General features: G+C 42.6%; 1 protein-coding gene across 7 annotated transcripts in view; it reads left to right on the top strand.

Moving 5' to 3' along the window:
- PDE8B (phosphodiesterase 8B) overlaps window positions 1-27,554 on the top strand; it is a 330,100-nt gene that overhangs the window by 186,565 nt on the left and 115,981 nt on the right. The window contains exon 1 of one of the 7 annotated variants that reach the window (XM_043919989.1): window positions 26,592-26,680. The exons of the other annotated variants lie outside the window; for them this stretch is intronic. Coding sequence (XP_043775924.1) covers window positions 26,654-26,680 — 27 coding nt within the window. The 5' untranslated portion in view covers window positions 26,592-26,653. Of the gene's footprint in view, window positions 1-26,591; window positions 26,681-27,554 lie in introns of those variants that run through there. 7 annotated transcript variants of the gene reach the window in all.

The raw sequence follows: 27,554 nt of genomic DNA, 5'->3' as shown, positions 1-27,554 counted from the left end.
TGTCTTTTAATTTCATGGTTGCAGTCATTGTCTGCAGTGATTTTGGAGCCCAAGAAAATAAAATCTACCACTGTTTCCACTTTTTCCCCCTCTATTTGCCATGAAGTGATGGATGCCATGATCTTGTTTTTTTAATGTTGAGTTTCAAGCCAGCTTTTTCACTCTCCTCTTTCAGCCTCATCAAGAGGCTCTTTAGTTCTCCATTTTCTGCCATTAGAATGTATCATCTGCATATCCATGGTTGTTGATATTTCTCCCAGCAATCTTGATTCTAACTATTGCTTCATCCAGCCCAGCATTTTGCATGATGTACTCTGCATATAAGTTAAATAAGCAGGATGACAGCCTTCATGTACTCCTTTCCCAATTTTGAACCATGTCTAGTTCTAACTGTTGCTTCTTGACCTGCATACAAGTTTCTCAGGAGGCAGGTAAGGTGGTCTGGTATTCCCATGTCTTTAAGAATTTTCCACAGTTTGTTGTGATCCACATAGTCAAAGGCTTTAGTATAGTCAATGAAGCAGAAGTAGCTGTTTTTCTGGAATTCTCTTACTTTCTCCATGATCCAGCAAATGTTGACAATTTGATCTCTGGTTCCTCTGCCTTTTCTAAACCTAGCTTGTACATCTGGAAGTTCTCGGTTTACATACTTTTGAAGCCTAGCTTGAAGGATTTTGAGCATGACCTTTCTAGCATGTGAAATGAGCCTAATTTTATAGTAACTTAAATATTCTTTGGCATTGCCCTTCTTTGGGATGAAAACTGGTCTTTTCCAGTCCTGTGGCCACTGCTGAGTTTCCCAAATTTGCTGACATATTGAGTGCAGCATTTTCACAGCATCATCTTTTAGGATTTGAAATATCTCAGTTGGAATTCCGTCACATCCGCTAGCTTTGTTCATTTTAATAGCAATGGTTCCTAAGGCCCATTTGACTTCATACTCCAGGATGACCGACTCTAGGTAAGTGACCACACCATCGTTGTTATTCGGGTTGTTAAGACCTCTTTTGTATAGTGCTATGTATTCTTGCCATCTCTTCTTAATCTCTTCTGTTTCTGTTAGGTCCTTGATGTTTCAGTCCTTTATTGTGCCCATCCTCACATGAAATCTTCCCTTGATATCCAGTTTTCTTAAAGAGATCTCTAGTCTTTCCCATTCTGTTGTTTTCCATTACTTCTTTGCATTATTTAAGAAGGCCTTCCTGTCTCCCCTTGCTATTTTCTGGAACTCTGCATTCAGTTGGGTATATCTTTCCCTTTCCTCCCTTGCCTTTCTCTTCTCTTCTTTTCTCAGCTATTTGTAAGGCCTCCTCAGTCTATCACTTTCCCTTTTCATTTCTTTTTCTTTGGGATGATTTTGGTCACTGCCACCTGAACAGAGTTATGAACCTTCATCCATAGTTCCTCAGGCACTCTATCAGATCTAATCCTTGAATCTGTTTGCCACTTCCACTGTATAATCATAAAGGATTTGATTTAGATCATACCTGAATGGTCTGGTGGTTTTCCCTACTTTCTTCAATTTAAGTCTGAATTTTGCAATAAGGAGCTCATGACCTGAGCCACAGTCAGCTCTTGGTCTTGTTTTTGCTGTCTGTATAGAGCTTCTCCACCTTCAGCTGCAAAGAATATAATCAATCTGATTTGCTGTTAACCATCTGGTTATATCCATGTGTAGAGTTGTCTCTTGGGTTGTTGGAAAAAGGTGTTTGCTATGACCAGCGTCTTCTCTTGACAAAACTCTATTAGCATTTACCCTGCTTCATTCCATACTCCAGGACCATGCTTCCCTGTTACTCTAACGTTCTACATTTGCACTCCCTATGATGAAAAGAACATCTCTTTTTGATGTTAATTCAAGAAGGTGTTGTAGGTCTTCACAGAACTGGTCAACTTCAGCTTCTTTGGCATCAGTGGATGGGGCATAGACTTGGATTATTGTGGTACTGAATTGTTTACCTTGGAAGTGAACCAAGATCATTCTGTCATTTATGAGAGTCCACCCAAGTACTGCATTTCAGACTCTTTTGTTGACTATGAGGGCTACTAGATTTCTTTAAGGGATTCCTGCCCACAGTAGTAGATATAATGGTCATCTAAGTTCAGTTCACCCATTCCTGTCCATTTTAGTTTACAGATTCCTAAGATGTCGATGTTGACTCTTGCCATCTCCTGTTTGACCACTTCCCATATACCTTGATTTATGGACCTTACAGTCCAGGTTCCTTTGTATATTTTTCTTTATATTCCCCTTCATGGATCATAGCCTTGTTATGGCAAAGGGGCTTGCATAACTCAGTGAAGCTATAAGCCATGCCATTCATGTCCACCCAAGATAGAGAGGTCATAGTTAAGAGTTCTGACAAAACGTGGTCCACTGGAGGAGGAAATGGCAACCCACTCCAGTATTCTTGCCTCGAGAACTCTGTGAATAATATGAAAAGGCAAAAAGATACAACACCAGATGAGCCCCCCAGGTCAGAAGGTGTCCAATATGCCACTGGAAGAGCGAAGGGCAGTTGACTAATAGCTCCAGAAAGAATGGATCATCTGGGCCAAAGCAGAAATGACGCTCATCTGTGGATGTGTCTGATGGTGAAAGTAAAGTCTGATGCTGTAAGGAACAGTATTATATAGGAACCTGGAATGCTGGGGCAGGTGCCCTGCTAAATGTGTGGGACACGTTGGGGAACAAATCACACCCTGACATTTCGGGGACATTTAAGATTTCTAATTGAGCATAAATTAAGAGGATTATTTGATTTTATCAAGTATCTTATTCTCCCCTCATCCAATAATTAGAAAGGTACATTGCTCAATGAGAAATAATAGGTGGAAAAATAAAGAATATTTTGATGTTGGAAGATTTACAACTTAAAACATGGATATTTCAGTATTTTAGGATTTTTTCTCTTTTTACATTTATTTGGCCACACTGGGCCTTAGTTGCAGCATGTGAAATCTATTTCCTTGACCAGGGATTGAACTGATGCCACAGAATCACCAGGGAAGTCCCAGTAGTTTAAGGTTTTAGCAGTTGATAGACCTGAGTGCCCAAGAGCGTACCTCACCTAAGCCATACAGATTGTGATACCAATAAAAGCCCATGTCAGCATTTTAAGTAGTAGGGGTGTGGAGAGGAAAAAAGGTGAGGGTAGAGAGAGCGAGGTTTGTTGAGAACCAAATGAAACTATGTGTTCAGAAATTTCATCTGCTTGCCCACTTTTAAACAAAATCTTTTGAAAAAACTGAGAAATGCACAAAGTAAAGTAAAACTCACCTATACTATCACTAGTTGAAAAGCATATATATGTATGTATAACATGTAAATGCACATACATGCTTGTTTCCCGTGTGTCCCATACATACATGTCTATGAAGTTGCTCTCCCTGAAGACCTACTCCTCCAGCCCCACCCTGGAGGTAATCACTATTAGCAGTTTGAAATCTGTCCTTCCTAATTAATGCCTTGTCCTTCCTCCTTATCCATAGTGAAGATCCATATTAATTTCCACATACAATCCCCATTTTATCTCTTTACAGAAACAGGACCATTCCTCTGTTTTTGCTTTTCTGCCATTTTCCCTTTTTAAATTTAAGGTAACTTCAGGCCCACTAATGAACTTATCTTTGACTTCTAAGAGAACATCTAGAAGTTCCTCCCACGAGGGTGCAAACACCACTGAGTTATTAGCAGATGGTAGGAAAGACTGGAAAGGTGGTCTTCTGGTCAGTTTGAGGGCAGCATTCTGCACTATGTGAAGCCTGTTGGGAGTAAAAGAAAAGTGTCTTGACTGAAGTACTACCATGACCACAGAAAAAGTTACGCATCTGCTCTGAATTGCTTTCAGTGCTGCCTAATTCTCCTTAGTTACTCTGTGAACCTGTAGGAACCCACCCACCGGGAAAGTCAGATCTGACACATGTGAGAATTGTTTTGAGGATTACAAGTCTTTGTGTCCCAAATACAAAGTGCTTCCAAGATAATTTATAAAATGTGGAATTTAAGTATCTCAACAAAGAAAAAAGAATCTAACCACACAAGACTAGACATCTTAAAAGTAATCATTATCCTGTGCACACACCAGAAGGTACTTAAAAATGATATAAACTGTAGTATAAATACCTATACTATTATCTTTTGAACTGAAGCAAGTAGCATGTACTTGTTTTCCTTTGTGCTGAATTAATTATGTAAAAGAGTGAAGTTCAAAATATAACTATAGTAACTGTATGATTAATGGCCTAAATTGCTTAAGTGGTTATCTCAGGCCTCCACTTTGTTTGTTTGTAGAGTTCTTCTGAAGAGCTTATCTATTACTTAGACCATGCAGAACACATACCTGTCCATACTGGGTCAAGGCTGGCCGGTGAAGCTCCGTTATTGAGCGCGGCTGCAAAGCCATAGTTCGGAGGCTGCTGGGGTTGCCAGAGCTGTTCCCCTGGGCGCCAGATGTTCTCACATTTCTGTCTGTCTCAGGTTACCACTCTGGCTCGTTTTCTGGGATGACCACTGGGTCTGTGTGGCTTCGGATTTTTCCCTGCTTGTATACACAGTTGGCTGAGTTAAGGCCCAAATTGACTGTCACTTTTCTATAGAAAAAGTCCCCTGTGTGACCCTCTGTTCAGAACTTGGGCTATTGTCTTGCCCTTCTGAGGTTCTGGTAGGTAGGAACCCCACTTCCTGAACTTGGCCTAAGAAAGAAGGTGCTGTCATGCGAAGTTGTCATAACACATCTCTTAGCCCTTAATGATGGTCTTGCTCAGGACTGTCCATTTTAGTTTTTTCATCTCCTGTGTCCTCTGAGATGAAAATCATGGGGCCAAGTGTCTTTGAAGACTTCTACTTGAGATCGTAGCAAGATGCCATCTTATTTTAAAGAGAGAAAAGCTTATCAAATATTTGAGTGGATAGGTTGGCATATTAACGCTAATACTGAAAACGTAGTATAGAATCAATCTTCATTTTAATTTCTCTCTTTCCAGTAAATACCTGCTTAATATAAATTGGTACTTCAAAACATTCCCATTCATACAGGATATGAAATGCATAATATGAGGATGTGTGTGGCTCCTGTTACTCCTGACTGAGACAGTGCCCGGTGTCACACTTTAATTACTGTAAACATCCGAAGGAAAACAAATGTACCCCAGCTTGTGAAATCATTTTAATTGCTTTCTTAAAGTGTTTTTGTTCCATCCATAATTATATTTTAATGTCAAATTTTGCTAAATACTGTTGATTATGTGGCGCTCTGATGAGTGTGTATATGTAATAAGAGAGACTTTAGATTCAGGAGGGTCAAAAAAATAAACTTGCTTCATTCTGAATTTCCAATTCTTTGATGATTTGATTGTAAACAGGATAATTTTTTAAATTGTATTTACAAAATGTGGAGCATGACTTGAGCCGCAGTTGCTATCCTCATGTCAGTTACTTTTATTTTATTCTGTATTTTTCCGTCTTGATGTTCTCCATGTTGTATTCTTTTAATCCCTGTCCTTAGAGCTTCTTCATGTCTTAGTTGTGGCTCCCATCCCCCCTCCCCCTTTTTTTAAGGTCAGTATTTATTGGAAATTTTGGACCATGTGCTAAATGTTAAGTGTTTTCCAGACACTGCTTTAACTACTTAATTAAAAGAACTCTGTGATGAAGGTATTAGTATCCATGTTTTATAAATATGCAAACTCAAGTCCAGAACTGTTAGATAACTGCAAGGTTACCCTGCTGGTTAGTGATGAGAATTGAATCCAGGTCTAACTTCCAAAGCCTGCACTTGACTACCCTGTACATGCTTCTCTGAGCCAACTTTGGGTTTTCTTTAAAGTGAGAGGGACAGTGTTAGTCTCAGGGTTATCTGGAAGCACGAGTGAGAAAAGAACAGCCGAGTGTCCTGTGCGTGAGCGGCATGGCTCTACTTGAACAACATGGGTAGTAAACTGCCCCTTTCTTGGTTTTGTAGCCATATCTCCCGCTGGGGGCACTTCATCCTGCCACCCACCGTGCTCCCCAGCTCTGGTCGTGTGCACCGAGGAAGTGCAAGTAATTTGAAAGTGCCTAATTATGCAGGAAGGTGGTGATAAGGAGAGGTATGCCCTTGGGAGCCTTATACTTCATGCCGTTTATCATCTGAGAGATGGGACCATCCCTAGGGCCATGCAGGGCAGGTGGCTGGGTGTTAAGCTGTGTACCAAAGAGCCCGTCATGGAGCCTGGGCATTGTAGTGTCTTCTGGGCACCTGGCCTTCATGTTTCAGGCAGTTGTATGCCAGCCCTCTGCTGGAACCACTGGCTGGTCACACCTGGTTGTCCGGAAACCTCCTCCCTCCCACCTGCAGTGTGGTTCTTAGGAGCCCCATTGGTGGTAGAGGACCAGTGTTGTAAGTGTGTGTGTGTGTGTGTGTGTGTGTGATTTGCAATTTATTACAAACAAGTACTCATAAAATACAATCAAAATGGATTACTAGGAAAATTACTTTTTATAAAAGACATATAAAACCCAAACTGAAATACTTCATCAGAAGATTCAACAGCAGTAAAATTACATTTCCAAAAATATCAAGGCAATCCAAATTGCTCTAAGTTTCTAAGCACTTATTCTCAATGTTCATCCTCCTCTCCCTGCTGCTGGAGGACAGTTTCCAGGCTAGTACCAGCCTGCAGAGGACACTTGGAACAGCTGACCCAGCGCTCACCCTGACGGAGGCCAGCAGCACGTGTGTGGGTGCAGGCCCTCCTGCCAAGGCCTGGAGGGGCGCCCACCGCCGTCAGCTTGCGTGTGGAATGCCCGGGTGTGGAGGAGCACCAGCCCCTCGCTGTCGTCCATCAGCGCTCTGCCCTTGAGGCTCGGTCCCTGCCTCAGCTCCGTGCCGGCTTCCCCGGGTCCTAGACCTCCGCCCGGGATCCTGGGTGCTGTGCTGTGACGCGGGGAGGTCCTGCCAGCACCCTCCCTCCAGGCCTCCACTCCTCTGTCTGGACACATGGTCGCTGGCAGGATTCTGAGATAATCTATCAGTGTCTACTGCTGCTGCAACAGATGACTACTCACTGAGTGGTTTAAAACAGCAGAAACTCATTCTCTCCCCTGGTGGCTCAGATGGTAAAGAATCTCCCTGCAATGCAGAAGACCTGGGTTCAAGCCCTGAGTAGGGAAGATCCCCTGTAGAAGGAAATGGCAACCCACTCCAATATTCTTCGGCTTCCCTGGTGGCTCAGATGGTAAAAAAATCCGTCTGCAATGCAGGAGACCTGGGTTGGGAAGATCCCCTGTAGAACAGAATGGCAACCCACTTCAGTAATCTTGCCTGGAGAATTCCATGGACAGAGGAGCCTGGCGAGCTACAGTGTGTGGGGTCACCAAGTCAGACATGTCTGAGTGACTAACTCTTTCACTTTTACTTTCACTTTTATTCTTTTAGTGTTCTAGAAGCCAGAAGTCTGAAATGAGTCTTATGGAGTAAAATCTAGGCCTTGATAAAGCTGGTTTCTTCATGAAGCTGTAGGGGAGAGTTCAGTCTTGCCTTTTCCAGCTTCTGTTGACTATCAGCGTTCTTCAGCTTGTGGCCACATTGATCTCTGCTTTCATGGGGGAGAGTTCAATCTTGCCTTTTCCAGCTTCTGTTAACTACCAGCGTTCTTCAGCTTGTGGCCACGTTGATCTCTGCTTTCATAGGGGAGAGTTCAATCTTGCCTATTCCAGCTTCTGTTAACTACCAGCGTTCTTCAGCTTGTGGCTACATTGATCTCTGCTTTCATGTCACATTGCCTTTTTCCATGGTCACATCTCCCTGTTATGAAGTGTATTTACAATTATGGCCCATTCTGATATCCAAAATAATCTCCCCGTCTCTAGATCCTTAACTTAGTTACATTTGCAAAGACCCTTTTGCCGTGTAAGTAACACAAGTTTTGGGCTAGAGGAGCTGGACCTCTTCGGAGGACAGTATTCAGCCTACCATCTCCTGATTTGGGGATTCTGGTCACTATCATCTGACCCACTGTAGGTTTTTCCTCTGCTGTGTACCCTCTTCACACACACACACACACACACACACACACACACACACGCGCGTGCGCGCGCGCGCACACACACACACACACACAGGGCCATCTGCCAGGTGGAATCATTTGTTGCGTTTGAGGTTGTCAGAGTCTAGGGACACTGGTGTGGCAGCTAATAATTACTGAGTAATTTGCATTTTAGACACTCTGCTAAAGACTTTGTAGATTAGCCATTTAATACTCAAAATCCCCCTAGGGGTACTGTGGCTTCCAACTTGGAGATGAAGAGATGGCATGTTCAGGAGATCAGATAGTTGCCCAGGGTCGCCTGGCAGGTGGGTGTCCAGCAGTCTGCAGTCCCAGGCAGCCTGGCCCCATGCTGCAGGCCTCACCTCCACACCAGGCTGCCCTGGGACAGAGGCAGACCCTGGGATGTGAACTCCAAGCACGCCTCCTACCCGCAGGCACCAGTCACAGGCCAGAGCTAGTGCCCCAGCCTGGTTCAGCTCCCTTCCTCTCCCATCTGGCCTGTGGGATGCACCTCCCCAAGAAGCCGGGAAGAACACGTCCACTGTCTCCCAGAAGAGCTCCTGAACCAAAGTGAGTGACTGTGAGAAGAGCCCCTGCTCTTCCAGGCAGCCTTTGGACAGGAGTAAGTTGGCCATCAGCCAGCGCTGGTCCTGCCATGATGTGTCGTTAGGCGTTCCTGGCTAGAAGTCAGGCGGGACAGGGCCCCGGAGGGCGTTCTGCCATCCCGGGCCTGGGAACCTGCCTTGGCTTCGGGCAGCCCTGGGACCCTCTGTGGCCTTCTGCTCCCATTTAGGAGGCGGTGCTGCAGCAGCTGGGGTTTTGGGAAAGGCTGTTAGGCTGTGAGTCACCCTCCCTGACAGCACATTCTGGGTTCGGGTGGTGCAGTGTACAGCCGACTTAGGAGAAGTTAGAGATCGAGAAGCCTGCCTGGTAGCCAGAGGCGGAAGCCAGATGTGGCAGAAAGCCAAGCTCCCTCAGATGGCGGCTTCCCAGGTCAGCCTGCCCTGAATCCCCAATCAGTGGAACCATAAAGTGCCAAGCAAAGGGATGTGTGACAAGACTTAGGACCTAAACTGTGGGCTGACCTTAGAAAATGCTCAGTGACGGCTCCTTTGTGAGAGATGCATGCCCCAGGGCTGGCCACGCGGGGCCTGCCGCACCAGGAATCCACAGGTGAACCCTGCCTTCTCCCATACTAGGAGTGTATGAAATGTCATGGAATTTAAGTGTTTTCATATCAGTGAGGATAGATTATTGATGAGAATACAAGTTATTTCATATTTTCTACGTTATGCAAGTAAGAACTGAAGTGGTTTGTTTACTTTGTAATTTTAATTGAAGGATAATTGCTTTACAGATTTTTGTTGTTTTCTGTCAAACCTCAACATGAATTAATTTTACTTATTTCTTTATTCGTTTTTGACTGCGCTGGATCTCTGTTGCCGCTTGCTGCCCGCAGGCTTTCTCTAGTTAGAGCGAGCAGGGGCTACTCTCTAGCTGGGGTGTGCTGGCTGCTCGCGGCAATGGTTCCTCTCGTGGAGCGCAGGCTGTAGACGTGCAGGCTTAGCTGCCCTTCAGCATGTGGAATCTTCCTGCCACAGGGATCGAACCTGTGTCCTCTGCATTGGCAGGTGGTCTCCCAACCACTGGACCACCAGGGGAGTCCTGAAGTAGTTTATTTTTTAATAGAGTTTATTTTTAGAGCCGTTTAGATTCATAGCAAAACTAAGTAGAAACTACAGAGGGTTTCCATATACACCCCTCCCCCCACCCCCACACATGCACGGCCACCCTCCATCAGCCCCCTCCACCAGAGTGGTGTGTTTGTTGAACATTGATGAACCTGTATTGATACATCATTTTCACTCAAAGTCCACAGTTGACAGGAAGGTTCAGTCTTGGTGGAGTACAGTCTGTGGATTTAGACAAGCTATCATGCCATATACCCACCAGTGTAATATTGTGTATTGCCCTAAAAATCCTCTTCTCTACCTACTCATTCTCCTTCACTAACCCCTAGTAACCACTGATCTTACTGTCTCCATTGTTTTATCTTTTCCATAGTCGTATAGTTGGGAATATATAGTATGGAGTCTTTGCAGATTGGCTTCCTTCACATACTGATGCGCATTTAAGGTTCTTCCTTTTATGTTCATGGCTTGAGAGTTCATGTCTCTCTCTTTTTTTAACCACTGAATAACATTTCATTGTTTAGATGTGCCACAGTTTATTCATGCCTTTACCTACTGAAGGACATCTTGGTTGCCTTCAAGTTTTGGCAATTATGAACAAAACTGCTCTAAAGGTTCAGGTGCATACTTTTCTGTAAGTGTACAACTCCTTTGTTGTTGTTTAGTCGCCAAGTTTCGCGTCTGACTCTTTGTGACCCCATGGACTATAACCCGCCAGGCTCCTCTGTCCATGGAATTTCCCAGGCAAGAATACTGGAGTGGAAAAAAAAAAAAAAAAAAGAATACTGGAGTGGGCTGCCATTTCCTTCTTCAGGGGATCTTGCTGACCCAGGTACCGAACCTGCATTGGCCAGGGGTAGGGGTTCTTTACCACTGAACTGCCAGGGAAACCCCTTTCAACTCCTTTAGGTAAGGGTGAAAACCATGATTGCTATAAAAGTTTCATTAGCTTTGTAAGAAACCACCAAACTGTCTTGCACAGCGGCTATATCATTTTGCGTTCTCACCAGCAGGCTCAGTTCCTGTTGCTCCACAGCCTGAGCAGCATTTCACATTGATCGTACTTTTCATCTTCAGCATTCTAATGGATGCATGTATGTCATTGTTTTAATTAGCAAATTTCCTAATGGCATATGATGTGGAGCATATTTTCATGGACTTATTTGCCATCTATATATCTACTTTGGTGAGATGTTTGCTAAAGTCTTTGCCCATTATTAATCAGATTGCTTTTATATTGTTGAGTTTAAAGAGTTACTTTTATATTTTGATTAACAGTTCTATATCAAACGTGTCTTTTGCAGATATTTTCTCCCAGGCTTCTCGTCTCATTCTCTTGATATAGTCTTTTGCAGAGCAGATGTTTTTCATCCCACCGAAGCCCAGCATATCAGTTACTCCTTTCATGGGTTGTGACTTTGGTGTTCCATCTAAAAAGTCATCTAACCTATTTTATCTTCTAGGAGTTTTGTAGTTTTGCATTTACCATTCAGGTCTAGGTTTCATTTTTATAAACTTTTAAATTGAAGAACAATATCCAAACAGAGTTTGAAAATCATAAGTATACCGTGAGATGAATTATCACAAAGTCGACATTTTTGTAACTATCACACAGGTTAAGAAATAGAACCAGTACCCCCAGAAACCCTTCTTAATCATTACTTTCTTTTACTATTTTGACTTATAAAATCATGCAGCAGTGTTGCTTGTTTTTGAACCTTATGTAAATGAAATCATAAAGCATATGTTATTTTATGTCTGTTTTCTTTTGCTTAATATTATATTTCAGAGATGAATTCATGTTGTATTTTGCTGTGTTTAATACATTTTCATTGCTGCATAGTATTCCATTGCATGATTATACCATTGTTCAATCTATTGGTAATGAACATTTGAGATGCTACTGTTTACGACTATTATAAATAATGCTACTATGAACTTTCTTGTACATTTCTTTTGATTCACATATGGGCACATTCCTGTTGGGCATTTACCTGTGAATAGGTAAGTAATGTCACCATATTTCCAACTTGTGCCTAACTATCCCAGTATATGCCTATACTTCCAGTGAAAGTCGCTCAGTCATGTCCAACTCTTTGCGACCCCATGGACTATACCGTCCATGGAATTCTCCAGGCCAGAATACTGGAGTAGGTAGCTGTTCCCTTCTCCAAGTCTTCCAGAGTAATAACTAATTGTGTTCTCTTTCCTTCTAAGAATCATCCTAGTTTGAGCAATAAAAAATATGCCTTTTGATGAGTAGAAGTTTAATGTAGTCTAAGAAATCTTTCCCTACCCCAAGGTCTTGAAGATAGTCTCCTGCATTATCTTTTAAAACCCTTACTGTTTTATCTTTTATATTTATTCTTTATGTTAACCCAGATGAAGTAACCTTTCACTTTTACTATATCTGATACTCTCTATTCACTCAACAGTCGTGTTTCCTTCTGTTATCATTTCTTTAATCCTGAAATAGTTGTGTTAGCATTTCTCAGATTGCAGGTCTGTGGGCAATGAATTGTCTTGATGTTCCTTGATTCAGAAGTGTCTTAACTTTAATGCTATTGCTCCTCTGTCCGCAGTTTCTCGTGAAAATGCAGTAGACTTTTGAGTCGTTGTCCCACTGTGTGTAACGTGTTGTTTTTCTCTGGCTACTTTCTTCCTAGGGTTTCAGCAGATTGTTTATACAGAGTAACTTTCTTCATCTCTATCTCATTTGTGATTTTGACTTCTTAAAGTTGTAAACAAACAGCTTTCAGCAAATTTGGAAAATTTTATTGTATTTTTTCCAAATATTTTAATCTCCCATCCTTTATCTCTTTTCTCTACCTGGGACTCTAATTGTCAATATGTTAGACCTTTCTGATATTGCCCATAGATCCCTAGGTCTCTGTTTATTATTTTCAACTTTTTTCTCTCTTATTCAGATTGGTTAACTTCTGTTGATGTACTTTCATGTTCATGGACTTTCTTCTGAAATCTCTCTTCTGATATTAATCCCATCCAGTGAATATTTCTGCTATTCTATTTTTCAGTTCTAATATTTTCACTTGTTCTTTTTTACCTTTTTTATTTGGGGCTGAGATTTCTTCTCTTTTCATTTGTTATGTGCATATTTTTCTTTACCTCATCAAGTATAGTTAAGTCTTGTCTGATAATTTCAATATCTGGGTTATCTCTGGGTTGCCATTGTTTATATCATGGACATTGAGAATGGTGTGTTGAGGAGACTCTGAATTCTGTTCTAGTCTGGAGAATGTTGATTTTTTGGTTTATTTTTGCAGGCAGTTTAATTTGATTAGACTCAAAGTGTAAACACTTTGTCCTCTAAAGTTTATAGAAGCTCAAATCTCAATTAGGCTTTTTTATCTTTAGCTGGACTCCTTGGAGTTTTCCCTGTTCTTTTGTGGTTCAAGAGTCAGCCAGAGCTTTGGAAAGAGTTTAGAATCCCCCTTTTCTGGTTCCCTCTTGCTGAAATTCTCCTTTCGCTGCCTAGCAACACTCATTGCCTCAAGTTCCATCTCCTGGATCCTTAGACAAGATTGGTGGTCAGTTCTTTGTCAGAGTTTTATCGTCTTGTTATTTCCCTACTAATTTTATTCTGTTGTCATGTATTTTAACACTCTATATTTTTAAATTCAAGAAGACATTGTCATTGTTATCTATACACAAAATTGATTTGGACTTACTCACATATATATCTTTTCTTTATTTTTTCCAATCTGTGAATTTCCATCTGAGATCATTTGTCTTTGAATGACTAAAGGTCTCCTATTAGTATTCCCTCTACTGAAAAATTCTCTCAATTTTTATTTGTCTGAAACATCTATTTTATTATTATTTTTGTAGAATTATAGGTTGTCATGTATTTTATTTCAGCACTTTGAAGATATCATTTCATTGTATTCCACCTCACATTATTTCTGTTGAGAAATTTGCTGTCAGTCTTGACTATTGCTCTGCTAAAGCAATGTGTCTTTTTCCTTGGCTATTTTTAAACATATTCACTTTGTATTTTGCTTTCAACAATTCTTTTATAGTGTGAGTACACGTGATTTTCTTTGTATTTTTTCTTCTTAGGGTTCATAGTGCTTCTTGAATTTGTGATTTGATTTACTTCTTCACTATTGAAAAATTCTCAGCCATTTCCTCTTCAGATATCATTTCTGCTCCATTCTCTTTCCAGCCCTACTGGGATTGAAATTACATATACTTGACACTTTGAAATTACATATACTATGCACATTTTTCCATCCTTTTGTCTCTCTGGACCTTAACATGGATCTTTTCTTGTGACATTTATTTTAGTTCTTTCTCCATTGGACCTCATATTCTTATAAACCCACCCATTTGTGACTATTTTTAATTATTATATTTTTTAGTACATTAATGAAAAATGAAGTTTTCCATTTAATTCTTTTTTTATAATTTTTAGTTCTTTACCAAAATTTTACATCTTGTCTTTTTATTCTTTGAACATATTAACCATGGTTATCATAAAGTCTGTGTATGATAACTCCATTATCTGGATTTTTCTATGTGTATACTTAATTATTTTCTCCCTTTAGTCAGTCTTATTTTCATTGTAACCCAGTTATTTTTTATTGTATGTTGGACATTATATTTGAGCAGTTTTAGAAATAAATTGAGACTCTAGATGATGGCATATTCCTTCAGATAGAATATTCTTTTGCTTTTAGTTTGCAGCTGGACAAGGGAGAGATGATAATACTTCATTCAGTGATAGAGATGATTCAAAGAAAGATTTCATTCCATGTGAAGGCTATTCTGTTTCCAAGTCAATCCTATTTTTGTAGGTTGTAGCGCACTAAAATGTCATAGGTTGCTGCTCAACTGAAAACCTAAGGTGTTTACCAAGATTCTTCCTCCCTAGTGAGCCCCAAGCTTCCAATTTTGTCTTTCCACTTCTGTGAGGTGTATAGAAGCTCTGCTCAGCTTGTCATCTGCTACTTTTGAATTGTCAATGGCCTTGAGAGGATATGGGCACCAAAAGCCACGTTCTTGCTTCTCATCTTTCTTTCTCTCCCATATCTTGACCTGACAACATCTCACTGCCTTGTGATTACACTAATACTTTCTAATGGATGTTTTTAAAAAATATTCTTCCCAAATTTTCTAGTTATTCTTATAAAAGGGTTGATTCAAAAAAAACTGTGGTTCACAGAAGATAAAATAAGTTGCTCAGGGACATACAGGCCCTGGAAGTGAGACTGTCCTTGAAATATTTTTAAATAGGAGACACAAGACTGAAGAAATCTGGGGTTTCAAGCAGCCTACATCTCCAACCATCATCAGTAGGGTATGTGTGTGGATAAGTATTAGAAGCTATGAGTTTACCTCTCATTTTACAAAACTGGTTGCCCAGAATAGTAGTGTGTCTGTCCATGACCACACAACTTGTTAATGGATAGTTGGGACAGAACATAGATCTTTGATCTTCAGTCAGTTTTCTCCTACTGCACCTTGATGTCTTCTACTATTTTTTATTATTCCTCAAGGACCCAGACCTCTGTCTCTGCTTTAGTAAGACATTGTAGTGGTCCAGGAAGATCATTCTAGTTTATGGAAGTTGTCCTTGATTTACCTAACCATATACAAGAGTCTAGAGAAGGAAATGGCAACTCATTCCAGTATTCTTGCCTGGAAAATCCCATAGACGGAGGAGCCTGGTAGGCTGCAGTCCATGGGATTGCCAAAAAGTTGGACATGAGTTAGCAACATACAAGAGTGATCTCTTACCCATTCCTCCTACTCTCCCTCTGCTTTAGTTTCTCACATTGCCACTTTTATCTCATCTTTGACTAACAGGTAAGTCCACACTGAAAGACACGTCTTCTAATAGAGTGGCTACAGAGACTGCTTGATTAGTTTGGTCTTCTTTCATGGCTGAATATATTATGTTAGATTCTGACGGAGCCTTTGGAGAATAAGATACAGAGGAAAATGATAAAATGAGGCATTTGAGGAATTTGTAAACTCTTGATTAGCCTCTTTATTTAAAAATAACTCATAATCTCAGAATTTCTAACAAAGACTTTTAACTTTTGTGGTTTAGCTGCCATTCTCTCAAGCACATGGTATATATTTACAGGTCCTTATGTTAAATTATAAGCAGAATTGTGAGGTAGGGAATAGGAGATAAAGTTAACCACAAGTTAATGTATTCCAACATCTTCTCTTTAAAAGGCTTGCAAATGTGGTGTTCTATGCTTCTGTTTTTGACGGGAGAGCATTTTGGTGGTTACCATGAAACAGTGGGGGCAAGGTGGAAGTACCATTAGCCTGGCAACTTGAAGACTTTGATTTTATTCCACTGTGACATCTCATTTGAGTACAACCTTGAATATAACAGTACCCTCTTAGGCCTTACTTGGCGATCTATAAAATGAAAGGGTTAAAGAAGATGACCCCTTGGAAGCATTCCAGTTCCCACATTGTTGGAAATCATCCTTCACCATGAGGTCAATGCCTTGAAGACTTTGTTGTAATAATGAAAATGTAAAGCAGTTCTTGGTTTTCTGTGATACTGGCGGGGGGGGGGCGGGGGAGAAAGGTGGTACAGTTACCTGATATAGAAGTTGACATTTGTGTTTTCATGTAAGTATGTCAGATACTTTAGGGGTACATTTTGATGCAAGCTAAAGAAAGAGCTTATGTTATGATGATCCAGCTTATTAAGTTAGATTACAAATGTTTGGCTTCTGGCTTACTGTGGGGATTAGTAAGGATTTTTCCAAAAGAATGAATGAGCGATCAGCATAATAATATGTATCATTTATCAACTGCCTGATGTGCCAAGCCCTGGAGGTACATCCATGAATAATGCAGAGCCAGCATCTGCCCTCTCCAAGGGGCATGTCTTATTACCCCTTAGTTACACATGGGGAAAAGGAATTCCAGATTTGGTTTTACATTCAAAAACCGAGTCAACATTGGCAGCTTTCGCTCTCCAGCAGCCTGAGTTTTTGTGCCAAGGAGCAGAGTAATCTTCCATTTACCAAGGGCTTTTTCAGCTTTTTAATGATGTATTAAATTAAACACCCACTCACCAAATATCTGTGAGTCTTGGTTGTAGCAGATGGGTTTGGGTGTTGGGTGCTGGATGCATCCTGTTACAACTGATCATTACAGCTGTTTCTCTGGCTGGTTGGATGGAGTTGCCATTTGTCTCCTCGGGTCTTCTTGCCCCAACAGTTTGTGGTGATGGTGACAAAATTATTACATGATAAATACAGGCATACCTCTGAGATACTGTGGATTCCTGTCCAGATCACTACAATAAAGCAAATACCACAATAATGGGAGTCACTCGAATTTGTTTCTTTCCCAGTGCCTATTAAGGTTATGATCACTACAGTCTGTTAAGTGTGCAATAGCATTATGACTTTAAAAACAAAGTACATAACTTATTCAAAAATACCTTATTGCTAAAAAAAAAAAAGTACTAATCACTATCTGATAATGCATAGGGTTGGCACAAACCTTCAATTTGTAAAAAAAAAAAAAAAAAAGTGAAGCAAATCAGTATCTGAGAAGCACAGTAAAGTGAAGTGCAATAAAATGAGGTATGCCTGTATTGTGGTAGGTATATAAGCAGAAGAAAGGGAACAGCAATTTAAAAAGTCTTAAATACATTCCAAGGTTCTAATCATTTAAGGTACCCACACCTGGGAAGGCGCTAGTGGTAAAGAACCGACCTGCAAATGCAGGAGACATAAGAGACACGGGTTCAATCCCTGGGTTGGGAAGGTCCCTTAGAGGAGGGCACGACCACCTACTCCAGTGTTCTTGCCTGGAGAATCCCCTGGACAGGGGAGCCTGGAGGGCTACAATGCATGTGGTCTCAAGAGATGGACATGACTTAGCAACTAAACCACCACCAGGATATTTATAGTAATTAATATATTGATTGACTTAGAGGAGATGACACTTTTTTTAATAGTGACTTCCCATCCAGGAAGGCATATATCATTCCATTTATTTCAGTCTTCTTTGATGACGCTCAGGTAGTCTGATATGTGAGAGCACAGGTTCTGAAGTCAAGGAGTTCAAGTTCAAATCCAAATTGAACCGTGTATTAACTTGCATGGTAATGAGCAATTGTTTTTCCCAATGAATGTAATATCTTGGGTGGTCAGCAGTTGTTGAAGAAATGTTTCTTTTGACAGCCAGGGAGAGTTAAACATGAGAGAAGGAGAGAGGGTGAGGCAGTGAGGAGAGAGAGAGAGAACTGCCTTTTCTCAGCATTCCTAGCAAAATCCCATGGTAGAACTCTGATTGGACCAGACTCAGTCACTTGACTACCTCTAACCAGTCACCATAGCCACGGAAGTCAAATGCTTAGCCATATTCATATAAATACACATTTTTTTTTTAGAACTACTTAGCTCCCCAAACAGGAGTCAGTGGCCCCTGGAAAGAAAGAAGGAGGGGGTGGAAGTGGGTGTTGGAGAGGCTGTCAAAAGAAACTTTGAAAAGGAATGTTGGACTTGATCAAAATGCCATCTAGGCATCTCTTGAGATGACCATGTATTAATTTTATCTTATTGGTGATGGTGGGTTACATAAGTAGACACCCTAATATTAAGGGGCTTCCCAGGTGACATTAGTGGTAAAGAACCTGCCTGCCAGGGCAGGAGATGTGAGTTCGATCTCTGGGTTGGAAAGATAGATCCCCTGGAGGGGAATGCATGGCAGCCCACTCCAGTATTCTTGCCTAGAGAATCTCATGGACAGAGGAGCCTGGTGGGCTGTAGTCCATAGGATAGCAGCGTCAGACATGACTGAAGCGACTTAGGACAGCACAGTGTTGAGGTAGGAGAACAAAACCTGCCTAGCTATGCCCTGTGGAAGTACCAGAGGTTCTGGGAGAACCGGCTTGTTTTCCTTTTGCTTCTCTTTGTCCGTCTTTGCACTGCTGGGGGCTTCTCTGTCTCTCCTCGGCCCTCTGATACTCTCTGGTCTCCTGCTCTGAGTGGTCACATGGAAGCTCTCCTCTGAGCTTCCTGCTCATGTATACCACCGCCTGACAAGCTGCATGGCCCAGAGACAGCTCCAGCTCTCCACACCCAGCACATGACTCATCAACCCTCAAAGCCTGCTTGGAGTCTTGTGTTCTTGACAGCGCCAGTCAGTCACTCTCACCAAAGTCCTTGAACTTCCTCTCTTGACCCTCCCTTACACACACATGTCTCAGTTGATTTTACAATCTGTCTTAGCCTTACATTCATCCCCTTCTACCCCCCACACTGCCCCTAAGTGAAGGCACCCATCCCTCTTGTCTACACGAGTTCTCAGACTTCAGTGAGCATCACAGTCACCTGGAGAGCCAGTCAGTTCACGCATGCTGGGCCCACCCCCAGAGTTTCTGACTCAGTAGGTCTGGAGTGGCCTGAGGAGGTCCATTTCTAGTAAGTCCAGGTGAGGCTGCCGCTGGTGGTTCAGGACCCACACTTTGAGAACCACAGGGCTGGATCATTGCAGCAGCTGCTTTCCGGTTTCTGGTCTTCTGGTCTTAATGCCCTTACTCTATCCACACTTCAGTCAGAAAAAAACTAATATTAATCGCTCATTCATGTCCACCAGCTCTTTGTGATCCCATGGACTGTAGCCCACCAGGCTTCTCTGTCCATGGAATTCTCCAGGCAAAAGTACTGGAGTGAGTAGCCATTCCCTTCTCCAGGGAATCTTCCCAACCCAGGGATCGAACCTGGGTCTCCTGCATTACAGGCAGATTTGCCACCAGGGAAGCAGCTAAATACTAATCCAACAGTGCTACCCAAAGGGGTAGGACGTCCAAGTTGCTCACCATGGCAAGGCTGTGAGCAGACTCCTTCCTCCCTGGTCAGACTCGCCATCCCCGCCCACAGACCCACACTGCCTGTGGTTGCCCATGGGAAGTCCCTTCTTCACCATTCCTTTGGCTCCTCCATAGGCCTGAAATGCCCCTTCCAAGGTTTTCACCTGTCTCATCCTCACGCCCCCTTTTTCACTGCGCTCTCCTGCGATTTCCTGGAATTCTGCCTGAATTCCCAGCAGGAGCTTAATGCATCTTGCCTGAGCTCCCATAGCACTCTGCAGGTACCTCTGGCTTATTTCTTATCGCCGTTATTGAATTGTTTGCCAAGTGCTGCGCTCTCAGATGAAGGTACTTCATGCCTTGAGTACCGAGAGGTGAGGGCCCCAGGGCAGAAGGGGCAAGTGGGCAGAGCTTCAGAGCAAGAACAAGAGGCGGGCCTTGGGCTTCCTTTCCTCTGTCGGACTGGAGTGTGTTCTTCAGCCTGGTCTTCAGCCAAGAAAAGAGGAAGATGTGTGGGGATCCAAGACACGTTGTGAGTTTGAACCCCCTTTTTAAAGAAATGTACTTTGAGTAGAAAATGGTCTTTGGAGGCTTATTTGTTGCTGTGCTTGAGAGTTTTCTGGTTTCTCCTCCCCCAGAGAACACATTCATTTTCTGCCCATTTCTGACTCTCTGGGTTTCTGGGAGGAGGAGGAAGGTGTTGCCCTGGACTCCCTTCCTCAGCTCAGCCACATGCCCATAAAGAGGCCACTCCCACCCTCGCAGTGTTCCCCTGTCCTCCTCTCTAAATCTTAAAAAGTACTGCTTTTTAAAATGAAGTAAGGTTGTGGGTGTTGTCATCTTGACTTCTGATGGAAGCCAGTGTGGACCCAGAGAGACCTGCCCCTGCCCTCCACGTGTACGTTAGATAAAGGGAGGGGCGAAGGGCTGGGAGTGGAGGCTGGGGGCACCGTCAAGATTTGCTCTGCTGGACTCGGGGCCAACTGTCCATATGCTGAGCTCCTAGAAATGTTGAGTTTCTCATCATACAGTCCTTTACCTAGGATGTGAGCTGTCCATATGATGAATAACTATTTGGAAATCATTGTTTTGCTCACAATGTAAAATCCCTTTCCGAACAAAAGCGGGCATTTTGTGGGTGGCTTCTCATGCGTTTGTTACCTTTAAGTGGGGTTTGTTGAAGTGGGATAAGCTTTTAAATGGGAGTCAGCACTCCCCACGGATTCATCACCCCCAACAACCATGCAGCCCTTGGACTGAGGGTCTGACTGTGACGGTTCATCCAGCATGAGGGGCCCCGACACACCAGAGTCAGGAGAGTGAGCATGATTCGGTTCTGGTGTGGTGCCAGAGGTGGCTGAAAATCCAGTTTTGTTTCCTGGGCCCTGGGGGGCATAGTGTGAGATTCTCCTGGAGCCACGCAGGGAAGCTTCTGGTTCTTTAAGGTGGTTCTAGCTTTTCGGTGATAAAACTGAGGACAGAGGCGGCCTGCATAATCGAAATCCGCAGGATATCTCTGAAACTCATATTTAGCAGATGGTTTATGTTTTCTTGCCCATCAAATCTATTTACCAGAACCGCTGACCACATAGCAGAACTGACTGATTTGAATACCGTCCCTCCCCAGTTTCCCCCACCTTCATTTAATGTTAAGGAGAAGGCATATAGCAGGATGGAAGGGCCTCAGAAAGGCTTAGGTTTTTCCACAGTCCGAGTATTTGCCTTCTGAATAATCAGAGATTGACGTTCTCTGCTCATCCTCTGTTACACAATGTGATTTTAAATGCTTGAAGTCATCTGGCTGTTTCTATTATCAGTAATATCTCTAATAAAAGGAAGGAAGTTGGTTGAGGGATGTCACGTTTTATGGTTGCCTTAAAATTCCTCTGTTCTCGGAGTCAGGCCCTGAATTTGACCTTTGGAATCTGGGAATGGTGTTATGTTGACACACATGCTGGCCTGTGACATTGCAGCTGAATTGCTAGCTTAATAAAAGTCTGGTGCCTTGATTCTTGCACGGCATGTAAGATGCAAAGCCTTTTGATGTAAACATGATATTGAAGTGTAATTAGGATTTTTTTCCCTCTAAAGCCAATTCTCTCTAAGGCTTCATTGTGCTATGCTAGCCACCTTCCTGTCCTCACCATTTCAAGAACTGTATTCTAGACCTTTCTCTACACGCCCCACCCAGCTTTTAACGCATAGTCTGTTTCAAACTGAGTTCTGATGGCTGTAGATGAAATGACTCCGTTGTTTAAATAATTTCTCTCTTTGATCTGGTATTTCTGGGGAGTGGAATGGTTTCTCCATCAGACTGTGCTGGCCACATTTTCCATGGGTTGTATCTTATGGCATTTTGGATGCCTTCTGCCTGTATTTTTAAGTTTCTTTTTTTTTTTTTTTTTTAATTTTTAAAAAAAAATTTTTTTTTTTTTTAAGTTTCTTTGAAGTACCGTTCCAGTGCTAACCAGAGGGTGGTCCTGTCCTTTGTCACTGTTTTCCAGGCACGGTGGGCTATGTCCTCCTCTCTCCCCTTGCCAGGAAGGCTCACTGAGTGTAGTAGCAATTCTTTTTAAGAGGAGCCTTGTCTGGAACAGCGACTGTGGAGAATGGACAGGGCAGGGTTGCGGGTGGGGGAGTCGTAAGACCCAGGGCTGGGGAGCCCATCATTGCGTCTAGATATAAGTGACTATGTAAATAAGACCATAACCTTCCTTCCACAAAAGGCGGGTATGGGCTTTAACCTCAAATCCAGCCCTCAGGTGAGTTGAGTAACCTGTCTGGAGCTCGCATTTCTTTAGCTTTAAGGAAATGAGATTGCTGTGCCTGTTACGTGGGATCATGTACATCGGAAGAGGGCCCTCAATTCCCTCTTGTCTTACTGGGGCACAGAGCAGTTATTTACCTTGAGCAAGGTCCCCCAAGTTCCAGACCCATTTCCTAGGATTGCATTTTACCAAGTTTCAGGAAAACTCTATCCATATTCTGAGGAATTTTAAATACAGCATCTTATTTTCCCAAATAAAGACTTTACTAGGAGGAAAAAGTATATGTGTTCTTATTTGCATAGTGACTACTTGCTCAACTAACCCCAAAACAGGCTTTTCCCATAAAATTAAATGTATTTTAAATTTATTTTTTGGTATTTAAGATATTAACAAACCAGAAAGTATAATTCAGTAAACACCTATGTACTCAGTATTCATTGCTTAAAAAAAAAAATCAGTGATGAATAATACTTGAAGTCCCTGAATATACCCCTTCTTCACTAGCAGGGCCACTTTTCAACTCGGAATTTAGAACCATTTCTTTGTCCTGTTATACTCTTAAGCTTATACTCAGTATTGTTTTAAATATTTTAAAACCTTAAGCAGGATTCTATGGTCTGTATTCTTCTACGACATTTTTTCACTTGATATTTGTGAGATTCCTTCATTTTGAATGGGTAGCTTTAGTTGTTTCATTTTCACTGTCATATAATTTCCATTGTATGGATATTTCTCAACAGAAGATTTTTGGTGATGGATGTTAATGAATGTGGATTAGGCCGTTTCCAAATTTTAGTTCTAAATCTGCTCCGAAATGTTCTTACAAGTGTCCCTCATCGAGCCTAGAGATTCATTCATGTAGTAGGTGGGTGATAGGTCACATGTTAGCTTCCCCTTTACTGGAAATCTCCAGAATGTTTTTCGGAGTGGCTGAACCGTTCTACTCTCCCACCAACAATGTGTGAGCTCCTGTGGGTCTCCTTGCCCATGCTTGACAGTGTTTGACTTCTTAATTCTGCTGTTCTGTTGATCAGAAAAACAGCTGGTTGTGACATGGTTATCTCATTGTAATTTGAAATTTTTGTTTTCCTGATTACTAAATGTTGAGCATCTCTTCATACTTGTATTTCCTGTTTTGTGCCTTTCCTTTTCAAATCCTTTGCCCAACTTTCTTTCTGTTTGTGTTTTTAAGGATTTTGTTATGTTCTGGTTACTAATACTTGTTGGTTTCCTATATTGTAGATGTCATGTCTCAGGCTAGCACCTATCTTTTTTTCTGTTTTATTAAAGTGTTTTTTGCTCTTACTTTTGGTGAATAGGAGGTTTAAATTTTAAAGCCAGATGGATCTTTTCTTTTATGGCTGTATATTTTGATAGTAGACATTTATGTCTGTATTTTTGTGATAAAACCTTATACTGCCAAATTGATATTCTAAACAGCAGAGCATAAAATACAAAGTTGGTAGATCTGTCACCAACTGTATCTCATGACTATGAGTAATCTTCCATATATATAATGTGTGTGTGTGTAACAAAAAAAGACTATGAAATTTTTTTATTTTGATTCTAATTTAGGAATACTGTTGGTGTTTAGTCACTAAGTCGTGTCCGACCGTTTGCAGCCCTGTGGACTGTAGCCCACCAGGCTCCTCTGTGCGTGGGATTTCCCAGGCAAGAATACTGGAGTGGGTTGCCATTTCCTTCTCCAGGGGATCTTCCTGACCCAGGGATTGAACCCACATCTGCTGCTTGACAGGTGGATTCTTTACCACTGAGCCACCAGGGAAGTCCAGGGATGCTATTAAGGTGGCAGAATCATCAAATGTGAAGGACTGTGCCTTCCTCTGGCCCAAGTGGTCATTTTGTACTTTTGGAGTGGGTTATCTGGAAAAAACCCTGTGGGTATCTGGGTTCAAGCATGATGGCTGAGTCCAGGTAGACTTTGGTGCCTTCCGCCAGGTAAGTACTCCATTGATATCTGTTGCATACATGAATATTCAAGAGCATCTGAAATTAACAATAGACGTGTCTGGAAGAATAGACTAGTGGTTCTCAACTCTGGTTGTTGTTGAGATTAAAAATGCTAATGCACGGGCCCCGGCCTTAGAGATGCTAAATCTCTTGGTTTGAAGTAGGAGCCAGGCACTAATATATTTTAAAAGTTCTTCAGATACTTCTAATAGGAAGTCCAGGTTGAGAACTTCAGGTCTGAGAACTGGAGGCAGAAAGGGCAGGGGAGGACTGAGACCCCCTACTGGGCTCAGAAAGGTCCACAAGGCAGTGGAACATGGCTAGAATCAAACACAGTGAAGGCTGGAGGTTGGTGTGAGGTCAGGCTCATCATCGGGGCCTGTGGCTGAAAAGAGACAGGAGGAGGAAAGAAGCATTCTGGATGTGTGGAGGACAGTGGGCCAGGGAAGGGAGGTAAGACGAGCCAGGGGTTCCCAGTCTGGGGCAGGGCTGGAGCTTGTGGGCCCTGCAGTGTTGGGGCCTTTCTGACCAGAAGCCAGAGGGCAGGTCTCGGTTCATTTTAAAGGCATGGGTCAAATACAACCTTTGGCTTCCCATAGGTCAGAGGAGTCGAGAAACACGTTTGGCCTGGGAATGGAGTGAAGACAGGGGTTCCCTTTCGGTTCAGTTCAGTTCAGTCACTCAGTTGTGTCTGACTCTTTGCAACCCCATGGATATGTGCCTCCCTGTCCATCACCAACTCCCAGAATTTACTCAAACTCTTATCCTTTGAGTTGGTGATGCCATCCAACCATCTCATCCTCTGTTGTCCCCTTCACCTCCTGCCTTCAATCTTTCCCAGCATCAGGGTCTTTTCAGAGGAGTCAGTTCTTCACATCAAGTGGCCAAAGTATTGGAGTTTCAGCTTCAGCATCAGTCCTTCCAATGAATATTCAGAGCTGATTTCCTTTAGGATGAACCGATCGCATCTCCTTGCAGTCCAAGGAACTCTCAAGGGTCTTCTCCAACACCACAGTTCAAAAGCATCAATTCTTCAGTGCTCAGCTTTCTTTATAGTCCAACTCTCACATCCATTCATGACTACTGGAAAAACCATAGCTTTGACTAGATGGACCTTTGTTGGCAAAGTAATGTCTCTGCTTTTTAATATGCTGTCTAGGTTGGTCATAACTTTTCTTCCAAGAAGTAAGTGTCTTTTAATTTCATGGCTGCAGTCACCATCTGCAGTGATTTTGGAGCCCAAAAAATAAATAAAGGGGACCCCTTTAGAGATGTAAATACTATTTTAAAATTAGAGCCAACTGGGCAGCAGGCAGAATTGATTAAGGGCATTGAAAAATAAAAATGATCTTTATGATGAAGTCCCCTTTTTGTGAAATGAATTTGGTTTGGCCCTGAGCTGTGTGTGTGTATACACCTGTGCATGAACACTCAGTCCTGCAGGTGGCGGGGAGGATGGGATCCCCAGGGAGTTGTTGAAGTGGGGGAGGATTCAGGCTCTGAGCTTGTTTTGGAAGACACACGCTACGGGAAGATCCGTACCCGCCCCAGACAGACACGCAGCACTCCGCTTTTGCTTCGTCATCCCAGTGGCAGCCCTGTTAGCAGCAGCACAGACTCCTAGGGTGTGAGCAGGGAATCATCAGGTGCTGGATCCATCTGCAGAACTGGAACAGAGTCCAGAAACCCATCAGAGAAATACGGGGAGTGCAGTCAGAACTGAGGCTTTACAATTTGGAGCACGATCAAAGAGCAGCTCCCTGGGAGTCAGGAAAAATGAAGTCTCAGTCCTGACTCTGTTATTTCAAATCTACGTGGTCTTAGGCAGTTTAGTTCAGTTCCACTTATTTATTGAGCACCAGCCTTGACTGAGCACTTTCTAGATGCTGGGGACAAAACTGTGGGAAAAAAACAATGTCTGTGTCCCTCAAGACACTCACAACCTTTCCCAGGAGAAAGATATTTAAACGGGTAGTAAGGTTAGTGCGCTGAAGCATGGGAGGAGCTGAGCAGAGAGTGTTGAGTCCTGTGAGCGTGCAGCTGGGCCTCGACGGCCTCCGGGGAGTGGGGGGCACGTGAGCGGCCCCTGAGCAGACATCAGCCAAGCAGATGTGGGAAGAAGGCCTTTCCAGGTCAACCACTTGGCCTGAACTCTCTCCTCCTTCTTGTTGGAGAAGAGCTCTAAAACCAGAATCCAAGTTCTTTAATACAGTTCCTGAAGCTACCAAGACCTGTGGATGCCCGCGGCAGAGAGCGTGCTGTGGTAACGGGACCAGGCACGTGAACCGCCTTGATTTCTTCCCAGACTCAGTCTCTCATCTGTTTGCCCTGCACCAGCTGGTTTTCTTCTTGGGATTTCCCTCTCCTTTGAAATGAATCCAAGCCATGTGGGGACTGGGGTAATTATTTTTTTCTTAATCATTGTGGTGTATTTTCCCCACTTGTTTTCACTACTCATAGCAGTGTTTTTGTTTTGTGTTTGCTAAATCTCTGTTCTTGACTATCCAGAAAGTGGGAAAACCAAACTTTTCTTTTTTCCTCCCAGTTCATAAATCTGATCCTGGTAATTCTCCACTGAAAAACCTGCCGTATGGTTGGTGCCTACAGAATCAAAAAGGAATTGCTTTCCAAAATCCTCTTAAGCAGCTGACCCCAACATAGTCTTCCCTTTCATGCTCTGTAATCCAGTTTCTCTAGACCCCCACAAGCATCTTTGCATTCTTGCTTCTGTGCCTTTGCTTTTCGTTGTTCCCCATGTCTGGAATTTCCTCTCTCAACCCTGGTCTCTCCTCCTTCCCATCCATGACCCACTTGTTTCCATGAAGCCTTCTTCGATCTTTGTTGTCGTTCAGTCACTCAGTCGTGTCCTACTCTCTGCGACCCCATGGACTGCAGCACGCCAGGCCTCCCTGTCCATCACCAACTTCTGGAACTTGCTCAAACTCATCTCCATCAAGTCAGTGATACCGTTCAACCATCTCATCCTCTGTCATTCCCCTCTCCTGCCCTCAATCTTTCCCAGCATCAGGGTCTTTGGTCTCCCCACCTGCAAAGTCAGAAAGATGATCTCGTTTCTGTCAACCTCAAAGCCTTAGGCGAAATGTCTACCCATCAGAATTCTGTATCTCACTGAACTTTCCAGCAAAAGCCAATGATAGAAATATGCACATCAGCCAGTTCTGAAAGAGTGTCCCTCTCATAGACCCTCTCGGAATGAAAAGGTGTACTCCCAGTTACATGTTCAGGGACCTAGGTTACTGGCTTGATTTCAGC

Source organism: Cervus elaphus, chromosome 12 (genome assembly GCF_910594005.1).
Source record: "Cervus elaphus chromosome 12, mCerEla1.1, whole genome shotgun sequence".
Classification (NCBI taxonomy): Eukaryota; Metazoa; Chordata; class Mammalia; order Artiodactyla; family Cervidae; genus Cervus; species Cervus elaphus.
This window is presented reverse-complemented; position numbering and strand designations above follow the sequence as displayed.